The following is a 12,848-nucleotide window of genomic DNA, read 5'->3' as shown; positions in this document are numbered from 1 at the left end:
TGCTGAGACTTTATTTATAGTGACTCGTTAAACCCTCGTAACTTGCCAGTTGTTGTTGAATGAAAATGAAATAAAAAATAAAGTGCCAGAAAGGATCTATAGTAACAGCACGTTTTTAGCATTAGACTCACCAGTTATTCCACCTCAAATAAGTTTGTCACTAGTTTGTAAGAATCTCTTTGCTTACATGGTAACAATAATATTGTAGATTTTTGGTTGTTAATGGGCAACCCAAAATTTGAGCAGTTTAATCTGGCCCATGAGAAAAACAATAATTTTTTTGTAATGTTTTAAATGATAGGTAATAATCATCTGATTTTTATTATTATCTGCATTGTTCCAAATCGTGCCTTAATTGCAAATTAATAATACAGAGGCTTAAATTTGATCCTTTGGGATACACAATTCACTGTTCTTATTCTTTTTTTCCTTCAGATTTTAATATATATATAATATTATAATTACTCTTTAGATCATAAGAAAAAATTGGCATTATAAATTGAAGAATATGAAAGCAATAAAGAAAAAAAAAGTATCACTGTCATCAACCTGCTCTCACCTTTGAAGTTACAGTAGTTTCAGTATCAGATAGTATTATAAAGGGATGGTCTAGTTAAGTATTTTAAAATGTCAATTTTGTTTATTTAAATTACATCGCTATTAATTGGAACACAATTATTATGCTACACTGTATTACAAAATATGCCCGTAGGCAGAAGAGCAACACAATGGCAGTGTTGCAATTGATCAAATCTCCACATTAAACCAAATTTTCACTAGTTTTCAAATGTCAGCATTGTTTACTTTTAATATTAATTGGAAAGAAAAAACTTAATAAGCTTTGTGAAGATAATAAGTCCTTGTTTTTCCAAAATAACACGTTTGAAGTGGTGATTCTTATTGAATTAAGTGTAATTACGAAGTCTCATGTTTTTTTAAACACAGTATTGCTGTTGATGTATATTTAAGTCATATTGACCGTGTCACAGCATTAGTTGGGGGAGGAACACTATCACGCATCGCGTGACAGTTATTCCTATGGTGAGTTAATAAGATTAAAAAAAGTATAGTCAGAATTTCAGTGATAAGAAGTACCCAAAATGGATGGATGAATGGATTTATTCGGTGTAAACACCAAGGAAAACCCACAAAAATCTAAAGAAGGCTTATTTCCAGTGGGGTCCTTCTGGTGGTGATTGGGCAGTTCACCGGGAGACAATCCCCTACTCTTTTCAAATAATGTACTGCGTTCTTTAATGTGCACACAGGCTATAATGCACATAGCTCAAACGTCTCATCCGAAAAGACGGTGCGCTAAGGTAACTTGCATTTCAGCCCTCCAGCTGAAAGACAAGGGGAGCAGCAATGGGAATTTAACCGGGGACCTAGAGATCTCCATGGTTCAGCTCACACACAGTGGCTACCACCAATTTAGCTAACTGAGCTAAGCTGCTCTCTTTTGGTAAGAAATGCAGTGTCTAGGATAATATCTTTAAAAAAGGCAATGGCTATGTCTCCAGTATAATCTGATTTGATGTCATTGTCCTAAACCAATCTATATCATCAGGTTTAAGACCAGTGTAATAATAGCCACCTTTAAAACAATAATTGCTCATGAAAGAATCAAATATATGTTACAAACTTGTGTTTTCAAAATTTTACTAGTAAAATATAACATCTGATTAAATTAGAATTGAAATTAGTATTATAAAGGTAAAGGCAAAAGGTAAATGTAGGAGAATAATGTAGGGTCATTGCATATGGGCGTGGTCTGTGATTACCTAGTCGCCGTAAAGAGGTACTTAGTAGCTTTATCATTCCACAACAAGGAGGCACAACAATGAACCACAGCACCCTTACTCTTTCAAAAGATGTAATTGGTACTTTTAAAGTGCACACAAACTATATGTGTATATTGGACCTCTATTTTAAGATATATAATAATACTAATATTAATATTAATAATAATAATAATAATAATAATAATATTAAATAGTAGTAATATTTGACAGAAATATAAGTAGACTCACATATTCTAGTGTCAAATATTCATACAATTTTCTTACTTTAATTGGATTAATTGTATCTTTCCTTTGTGCCTTTGGTCATTACATATGGCTATTTAGCTACAATAACTTTAATTAAGAATGTAATTGAATTCTGTAGAAAAATTGAAAATATTAAACATTTTGTGTGATGCATTGATAAGGAAAATTGCTGCTACTTGAATTATGATTTTGGTAGTGGTAAGTAGTTCTGTTTAATGTGGTGGTTATAGTAGGCAACACAATCCAAGTGTTGTAGGTCCTCGGATGTAAGCACATCTTAGGTATAAACCCACTTCCTAATTTATGCCCAGTTTTATTTACCATGGTTTTCCTGAGTAAGAGCCCAGGTTATCATTCAAAGGAGAAACTTGTCTGTCTGTATTTTGTAACTGGCATCTTGATTGTTCATTCTTACAGTACAAATTATATGACATGCTTTCAATTTAAGAAAGGATCATATTTATTTTTTGGTGAAAAGAGGCTACCAAAGCTTTAAGCCCATCCCCTAAAATTTGCGAAAGTGTGTTTGCTCAAGGGAGTGGGCCTATAGCGGAGTAAGTACGGTAATGGTATTAAATGGCAATTCTACAAAGATTTAGTTATGTCAGTGTAAAGCCCGGCACTTACTGCATCTGGTGGCCATCGGCAACGCGATTAAATGAAGAACGCAAAGCGCATCTGATCTTTTCTAATGATGATTTGTTCAGACTGCAATCGCCAGTCAGCAGACAGCGTCGCGTCGTCTAGCGGAGAGCGGAGTTGGATTTGTTGTGCGACGGTCGTACGACGGTTATATGACCGGTCGTACGACACAGCGAGTGCCTGGCTTTTAGTGTCTGTGTACAAATTTCTCACTGTTCAGGAATGATTAGAATGCCAATCACTACCTTTACATGGAAACTGATTTACATACTAATAGGTGTGCCTCTGGCATGAATTAAGTTAATATTTAGTATTTAACCTATAGTAGTTTAAAGTTGCACTGTCTCTTATGATCTAAAACAATTGAAAAATTCTGTTCCTTATTTAAATTACCTAATTTGTATGTTCAAAGTAATTAAAAATGAAAGAAATAAAATCCTTGTAAGTTTCTGTATTATTTTGCATATATCCTTAAATTGGCTGGTAAATTTTTTAAAAATGTCTTTAAATCAGCAAAAAATAATTTTTGTTTTTCTGTTTCTGCAGTGTATCTTTAATCCTTCTGGTTGTCCTGAGAGGATAGGTTTTGATACCAATTTACAGCACTCCTGAATTTTCAATATTAATGACACCAAAAACATGTTTCTATGTGAAATACTTTCTGACGAATGGGCATTATAATTCAGGTGCTGTTACTTAGCTCAAAGCTTGTTTGCATGTATTGTGCTAATTTAGGGGCCAAGAGAACACTTTTTTTTTAAACTTCTGGCTGTTACAGGTTTTAATCTTCTGCTAAAATAAATAAAAAATCTGAGAGGCTAGAGGGAATTCAGAAGCTCTTGTTGGGCAAAGACGGTATCATTCGGTAAAAAGGCCACTAGCCGAGGACTAATAAACTCATAAAATATTTACTTTCAACCACTTTATTTCAAATGAAAATAAAGGAAAAAAATAAAACCTTGGGCAATGTAGTAAAAGAAATTGGTAGCTGTATGATTAGAAGCACAAAGTACAATAAGTAGTACCTAGTCATGTTGTTTGGTCTCAGCAGGTCTCATTAAAAACAAGGTCTGAACTACTATAGATTTTCCATAATTTTGTTGCACAAATAATTCATTTGTTTGTGTTTAATGTTTTTCTTTTTCCTCCAAAATTTTGTAAAATCATTGTCCTATCACTAAATTGAACCAGAGTAGCAGGTTGCTCGAGGACAGAAGTAGAATTTATTAATACCATTAAGGTGTTTGCAGTAATAATTTTAATGCAATTTCTTGTGATTGGAAAGCAATAAAGAAGTTCTAAGAGCTAAACTGAATACAGTAATATGTGGTCAATAAGTGGTATAGTTTATCTATGGTAAAGTATGAATGATAGTTGGAAACAGTAGTGGTAGTGAAAGTAGAGTAAGGTCAGGCTTACATTGTGTTGTACGATCGTTGGCCAAAAAAACTATTTCTCCTTTCTGTTAGCGTTTGAAGATGCGATGTGATTTTCTGATTCTCAGTGGAGTCTGAGCGGATTGTCATTGAAAATGATCTGTAGGACGTGCGACATTGCATTGCGTTCTCTATTAAATCATGTAGGTCACTGACTGCGCAATGTATTCCCAGCCTAAGTGGTTGCAATTTGCATTGGTGTTGTAGTTACCAAAATGTAGTTGTAAATATTTAATCGAAAGTCCTAAATTCATTAAATGTACCTATTGCTGCTAGTTTTTCTAATTTCCCTTTTGACAATTTCTGTAATGGATTTGGTTTTAACATTGTGGATTTATATAAGTGTTACTTAATAGTACAAACAATATTTTTGTATACATTTCTATCAAAACCTTGCTTCAAAATTTATTTAAACACATAAAAAACCTAATCCTTTCTATGCATTTCTTTTAATAACATTAACGATTTAAAAAAATTTAATGTTCCCACATGTCTCGTATGGATTTCTTTAATAATGCCGATATAAAAAAGATAATTATCAAACATTGATTTTCCATTGATCTATTTTTGCATGTCTGTTCCAAAAAACTGTGTCCTATTGATCAATTAAATATTATTAAAGGAAGAAGTCGGAGAATCATTTAGAACATGCGTAAAAGCTTGAATTGAAGCCTTCTGAGCTTAATCTCAAGAAGAAGCCCATCTTGAATTGAAGATTAGCCTAAAAAATTTTGATTGAGGATTAGCCTAAAAAATGAAGCCAATGGGCTTATTTTCAAAATAGCATTGTATTCTTTTCGAGATAGTATAGTACATATACTATACATGAATTTTAAAGAAACAAAATAAATAAAAAGACACTTGGTTTATACAGTAGTTTAGGTGATTTAATGCTGGTTAATACACTCCAGGATATAGGTGGATGTTACACTTACAGTGGCCCTATTTATTGTTTTATACTGTAGTAGTAATTCCCAAAATTTACAGCATTCATTTTGAAAAGAAGCCCCTCTCTTTATTTTGCAAAAGTAGCCTCGAAAAGAAGCCCATCTTGAAAAGAAGCTCATCCAAAGTTCGCAAAAAAAGCCAAAGGCTTCAAATCAAGGTTTTGAGGTATATCTGAAATCAGACATAAGGTAGGGGGCTGGACTTACACCCAAAGGTGGCTAATATACCTGATGTGGTCTTACACTTGAGGAATTACAGGCCGGATCCCAGCCCAAATTTCTGACTGCCAATTAGAATGAGGAATAATAATAATTTGATTTGAACTCGTCACTGAGGACGAGTTAGGTGATCCGCCGCACTTCGACCCACGAGGAAGTGTGCGCGGTGCAGATTGAACAATATTTAAATGCTGAAAATGGCAAAATACGCTAATTTAGTTTGTTAAAAAAGAATTTGGAGCATTTTAAAAGATTTACTCATGCGTACGCGCACGTCATGACGCACGTGCGCATCTTAATGTCACTGTTGTCTCCTGTTATGAGATATATATTTATCAACTTACATTGACAAACGCCTGTTGGTGAAGGAGTAATTATCATTCATAGTATTTATCATATAAAAATTCAGTTTTTTTTAATTCAGATTGCAATATGGTGACGTCACATGTCCAATCAGCTATAATGATATATAAAATCATATCTACTCATGTGCTTTTAGAATATGTAATAAAAATTGGGGGTCACCTTTCATCCTAAGGAGCTATAACTGATTAAAAAAAGGCATGATATTAAGCACATTTTAATTTTGACGCACACGTACGCGCGCGTTATGACGCGTGCACAGGAAATTAAGGTACATAACATTTAACCATGACCTGAAGCTTATGCCCACTAAATATCATTCAGAAATCACGACTGGTCAAGGTGATTATGGGGTAATTAAATGTTTGTGGAAAGAAAGATGAGGGGGTTCATCAAAAACCTTTATTTTGACCATCATGACGTCATCAAAATGTAAAAAGAAGTCACATAATGAAAGAGAATTGCACAATAAATAATTATTATTATAATTGCAGTAGTTGTACCATTAGCTATTTTAATCCCACGGTGCACCAGGAAAACCAACCTGTTTTGTTTTTGTTACATCCATTGAGACTATCTCATGTATAATTAGAAATGACTGTAGTCAAAGGTGCAGAAAAATAATGATTATATTAGAGACTCATCATCTGTTTAAACAAGAATAATTCAGTAGCACTCTCGTTAGGTTGAAGAATTTCTATAAAGAAAAACCTTCTATGCTGAAGAAAAATTAAGGAATTATAAAAGCAAATATAAAAATAAAGAAAAAAAGAAATTTGATGTTAGCAGAAAAATTGTATTAATTTAAATGTTATGTAGAAACTCAAACATAATCCTTTGCTTCAATTGTTATCTAACCAGATGCAAAAGAAGCAGGAACTGAAAATGGCAAAATACGCTAATTTAGTTTGTTAAAAAAGAATTTGGAGCATTTTAAAAGATTTACTCATGCGTACGCGCACGTCATGACGCACATGCGCATCTTAATGTCACTGTTGTCTCCTGTTATGAGATATGTATCAACTTCCATTGACAAATGCCTGTTGGTGAAGGAGTAATTATCATTCATAGTATTTATCATATAAAAATTCAGTTTTTTTTAATTCAGATGGCAATATGGTGACGTCACATGTCCGATCAGCTATTATGATATATAAAATCATATCTACAACTCATGTGCTTTTAGAATATGTAATAAAAATTGGGGGTCACCTTTCATCCTAAGGAGCTATAACTGATTAAAAAAAGGCATGATATTAAGCACATTTTAATTTTGACGCACGCGTATGCGCGCACAGGAAATTAAGGCACATAACATTTAACCATGACCTGAAGTTTATGCCCACTAAATATCACTCAGAAATCACGACTGGTCAAGGTGATTATGGGGTAATTAAATGTTTGTGGAAAGAAAGATGAGGGGGTCATCAAAAACCTTTATTTTGACCATCATGGCGTCATCAAAATGTAAAAAGAAGTCACATAATGAAAGAGAATTGCACAATAAAGAATTATTATTATAATTGCAGTAGTTGTACCATTATCTATTTTAACGTTAATCCCACGGTGCACCAGGAAAACCAACCTGTTTTGTTTTTGTTACATCCATTGAGACTGTCTCATGTATAATTAGAAATGACTGTAGTCAAAGGTGCAGAAAAACAATCATCTTCTGTTTAAACAAGAATAATTCAGTAGCTCTCTCGTTAGGTTGAAGAATTTCTATAAAGAAAAACCTTCTATGATGAAGAAAAATTAAGGAATTATAAAAGAAAATATAAAAATAAAGAAAAAAAGAAATTTAATGTTAGCAGAAAAATTGTATTAATTTAAATGTTATGTAGAAACTCAAACATAATCCTTTGCTTCAATTGTTATCTAACCAGATGCAAAAGAAGCAGGAAATGAATACTGTTATTGAAAGTGGCAGACTTCAAATTTAGTCCAATGATAAAAAAAAAGCAACATAAATTAAACGGGTTTGGAGATTTTATATAGAAGATATAGAAGAAAGTATGACTACTTCCTTTGTAATCTTTACATCATAATTGGGGAATAGAAATATTTTAAATTGACATTTTGATTTAAAAAAAAAAATTATGGTATTAAAGTCCAAGAATAGAACTAAAAATATTGTTTTGCCTGCCTTTGTGAAATATTTTAAGTGAGAGGTGGAAAGAATTTTTTTTTTAAATTTGGATTTTGGTAGGTGGTAAAGATACTTAAGCAATAATCCAACAGAAGTTACACATTATCCGGACACTTTTGATCCGAGGCTGAATAAATTCAACATTGTTATCACTGCGAAATACTTCAGGAATGATATTTTGAAAATAATTACAAACATTCATTAATATTTAATAATAAAAAAACATTTTTTTTTTAAATTCAGTATTTAGTAAGCTTTATTGATCATTCATACATGTACCATACATACACTGATTTGCTTTTGTTCCAAGTCAACATAAAACTATGCATTTTAAAATAGAATCGAATGAGGTTTATTTTTTTTATTTTTATAACAACTTACCTTTTTTAGTCTTAATTGCGTCTCAGCCATGAAGTCTGGCGACTTTCCCGCTTGAGTTGCTTCATATTGATTGTTCAAGTTGTCTCTTAACAACTTATTTAATGCAACAATGGCTGTGGATTCTATGAAGAGACATAGCTGTTACTTCTCGATAATCGTGAATTGATAATATCATCATGAAACAATTGGCAGAATGAATTCACCAGTGATCAAAATTCATTTTTAAAAACTTCGTAATTACAGTAGGGTAATCAATTCTGATTATGCTTGTGATTAACTTATCTTTTTGGCCAGATTAATATTAATAAGAAAGATCATAATTTGTTGAAGTCTGAGGTTTATGATGAAACACTGTACTCAGTATTAAAATAATTTACTCAATTATAACATTATTTTTTAAATAAATATATATATAAATAATAAATTTATAAATAAATAAATATATATATATATATAAAAACAAAATCAACTTTAATGATGCTGTCTTTGATTTAAAAACTAAACAGTAAAATTCAAGTTGGAATTGCTTTTTATTTTTATCCAAGCATGTAATTAATTTGAATTGAAAATTAGAATGAAAAAATGTTTTTCTTACCAATGTGTCTCATTAAAATTTGATAGCTTATTTGATACATTTAAATAAGCAATAATACATTAATAGAATGTTCAAGGAGTTGTTTTTTTTTTTTTTGTTTATCACTGCAGTATTGTGAAAATTATTATTAAATAAGTGGTACTGTAAGTAATATTTATTGCATTCAATGAAATCATTACAAAAAAAAAGACACTAAAAAATGATAGTGAGAAAAATATATACAAAACAAAATTATAAAAACTTCCATAAATCCATCCTATCGTTGAAAAAATTAAACATGAAAAGCTGAAGATAGCCTTTTAAGCCCCAAATGCTTGTTTAAGAAGGGGTCCCTACTCAGTTTAATGGCAGTCCAAGCATTTATTAAGAAACACATGTTAAGAAACGCATACCGGTATAAATATTTTATTGTAAAACAAAAAAAAAAGAAAACAAAAACAAACAAAAAAGGTACTGACATTATTATATCTTGTACAGATATAACGCAGTGATAGTCAATGATGAGTGATATGCAAAAAGCATTTATTTTTATAATTTTTATAATTTTTATATAAAATTTTATTTCATGTTTTTATTGTATTCAACTATTTTATAAAAATGAGTGTGTTATTATCCTAAGATATGCTTTAACAAAAAGAATGTAAGCTTATAAAAATAAAAGTGTAGACATAAAAACGAAAACCCATAAAAATGGAGAAATATCAAATTGTCTTTATTGTATGGAGATGAATAAAGGTGGTGGTGGTTACCCCACAAAAGAGAGAGAAAAAAAAAAAGAAACACATGTGTATTATGGAATGTTATGCTCATCGAATTGCTAATTCTCGAAAATGTACATAAGAATTTTAATCTAGAATTGCTTTACTTTCAGGTTCGACCGTGCAAAACTTCACAGACTTGTCACAGAAAAATGCTATCCCGTAAGTAGACATGTCACAAATTACCCACCTGCCTTGAGAGATACAATTTTCGGTGGTGTAAAAATATTTGTAGTGTACAGTAACACCAATGGATGATTATATTTCTTGTGTTTTATCTCATTTTATAAGCATTCATTAATTAAGCCTATACATGCTCTGCTAACCTTGATAATATATATTTCATGAAGGATATTGAGATTGATTTTATTAGAAAAGTTTTACATTTTTTCGCTAGCATATGGCGTAGGCGAGAACAGACAGATGTATAAAGCATTGCTGCATCTGTTTTATGTTTACACATACAAGTAATAATATTTTATATTCATCCTTGAATAATACGAGTTCATCCGCATGTGTGATAATGAAAGCCGTAATATTTTACATTTCATACATAAATTTAGTGACTTTCTTCACATTGTTAAGGCTTTGCCATTTGTGTACTGTACACAACTCTGAATTCTTGTTACAACTCATGATTGAGTGTGTTCGAACTTTGAGTTGCAGAGCTCCTGTTATTTTTGTTAAATTCAGCACAGGACATTTTGAGATGTAAATGACCAATAAGTCTTGTATTAGCGTACTAATGGACTGATTAATAACATAGATTTATTAGAATCATAGGCTACTTCTCACTGTGTCAACCGTAGAGATTTCAAAAATTCGCTCCTTTAAAAAAAAAAAATGGATGCTGCGACAAAATTCATACAATAATAATGGAATTAAATTTTTTTAAATGCCTAAAAATATTTCTATGTTCTCTCGGAGGGTGTACTGCACAGAATGACAAAAATTAATCACCAGTATGAGATTTCTTGATAAGAATTTAGAATTATGACAGCCATATTATGTATATAATGTAGAAAATTGGTTGATTGTTCCAAACTACTCTTATGTAGATTTTAAAGATTAAGATACAAAATACATGGTAATTTTATTGTCAGAAAAATCAAAAATTAGATTGCAATGGCAATTTTACAAAGTATGGAAAACATAAATAAAAGATTAGTAAGTAAAAATATAAACACAATACAATATCTGTACATGTTATATGTAGAACATACTGATAACAATATAAAGATATTTTTATTGAATATTTTTACAGTTAATGTGGGTCTTATAATAATAAATCTATTACTTTTAAAGATTTCACTAGATTTTACAGAAATACCTGAAGAACATTAAGTTTATTGAGTGAAAAATATAAATATAATAATAATTCTAATATTAACTACTTTTTTTAACAACGAAAAGCTTGTACATATCTATCTCAATATAAAAGGTTAGAAGTACCATTTGTGTTACCATTTTATCTCAGTGAACTGAATATAGAATGTATATTTTGTGAGAACTTGGTGAAGGCTTGTCAAAGCTGGGAATTAAATGGTTATATTTAAGACGTTAGAACAGGAAGAATGATTTTGACGGTGATTTTTTATATGGCCACTGTGTAGGTAGGTTGCCAACGGTTATTGATAACAGTAATTGTCCAATATTTCTTACTGCTTATTTCTAGTTTCCACATAATTCATGATTTATGTTCCAACTGGTGAAATGTTGTGTAGAAACAAGATAACATTTAATTGGAAATTATGCATGATACAATTTTTACAGCTATCCTGAATGAGAATGTTAGAAATAAATCAAAATGGCAAGTAATTTAATGATTGTATATATATATATATATATAAAAAAAGCACAACGTAAATTTTATTGAAGGGAGAAATAGAAAGTACAAGATACAAGCACAACATATATTCTCATGTTTCCTTCTCTGTTTTCTCCACGGTAGAAAAACAATAGACACTGTACTCCACATAATTTAGCAGTTGTTGGGTCTGTGGATCAGCACATGTACTTTATATGTTGATACTTTATTATGATTGATTGATTGATTGATTAATTGATTGATTGCTATTATTATAGATGTGTACCAAACCACTTTTGTGGATCTGTGTAATTGAGATAAATTAACGAATGTATGTACTTCAAACCCTTTTGTGTTTCGGCTATATGAGTAATATAGATTGTCCCTTGAAGATCCAAGGAAGCAGCTTGTATATGACAATTGATATAGAGTAGAAATAAGATTTAAAAAAATTATTTTCGAACTAAAGATCTGTGAATTATGAGAAAAAATAAATAAATAATAAATATAATAATAATAATATTATAAATAAATATAATAATAATAATTATTAATATTTAAAGAAATGCATTATGACTTGAAAGAAGCCCCCCCCCCCTTTTTTTTTGTATTACTGAACATGGACCTATATGCGATAAAATACTATGATGTTGCAAGTGTGGAATAATGCTTACCTTGATGGGCACAAAATTTGGTCAGAGGTCCAAATTTAAATTATGATTTAACACCTAGGGCCGCACCCAAATTTTGATGTTTCCAGTGTGCTTCCAAAAATCTTCAAGCACAACATGTACACCACTTTATTCTCAGTTTTAATGTTACTTCCTTACATACTGTATAATTGGTGTCTGGCCGTAAATTCAAGGTGTTTTCTAGCCAATGTTGCTTGGCGTGCCGCACACATGTTTTTTAAATAATTTTCGCAGGCCACAAAAAAACCGCTGTTGTTCCGCATGCGGCCCTCGGGCTGCACTTTGCCCACCTGTGCCTTAACTTATCAACAGAGGAGATCATCCCACTATCTAGCTGGCCATTAGATTCCTAAGATGCATTTAGAACAATGTCTCTTTAGTGAATAAATAGATGAAATTACTTGTCATTGAAATGCAAAAATACAAATTAATTATGATGTATAATAACAATAACTAGGTTGGTACAGTATTATTCTAGATGTTCCACATCAGTCAGCAGTTTCCCACAGGATACCAGTTTATTGTTAAATTTAATGAATATCAAAAAAGTAATAATTATATGCACTTTCTTGTGAATATGTTTGTGATCAGGATAGCTGGAAACAATTTTCCCCTTCATGTTACTGAAATTGATACATCACATTGAATAAATTTAAGTTCATTTAAATTTTGAAGCACATGGAACTGGTTTTTTGTCAGTGGAGGCAAGGTGGATACCTTTTGAGTGTATGTTTGAACAAATTTCATATTCATGACCTTATAAAAATTAATTATTTTTGAAAAATATTAAAACTTGCAGTAATTTAAAGAT

General features: G+C 31.0%; 1 protein-coding gene across 1 annotated transcript in view; it reads left to right on the top strand.

Moving 5' to 3' along the window:
• LOC117110748 (39S ribosomal protein L45, mitochondrial-like) overlaps window positions 1-12,848 on the top strand; it is a 70,953-nt gene that overhangs the window by 52,390 nt on the left and 5,715 nt on the right. The window contains exon 5 of the mRNA XM_033253542.1: window positions 9,652-9,700. Within this exon, the coding sequence (XP_033109433.1) occupies window positions 9,652-9,700 (49 nt within the window). The remainder of the gene's footprint in view (window positions 1-9,651; window positions 9,701-12,848) is intronic.

This window comes from Anneissia japonica, unplaced genomic scaffold (assembly GCF_011630105.1).
Source record: "Anneissia japonica isolate Jap-2015-1 unplaced genomic scaffold, ASM1163010v1 scaffold2756_len2360902_cov194, whole genome shotgun sequence".
Lineage (NCBI taxonomy): Eukaryota > Metazoa > Echinodermata > Crinoidea > Comatulida > Comatulidae > Anneissia > Anneissia japonica.
Note: the sequence above shows the minus strand (reverse complement) of the source record. Positions and strands in the feature narration are given on the sequence as shown.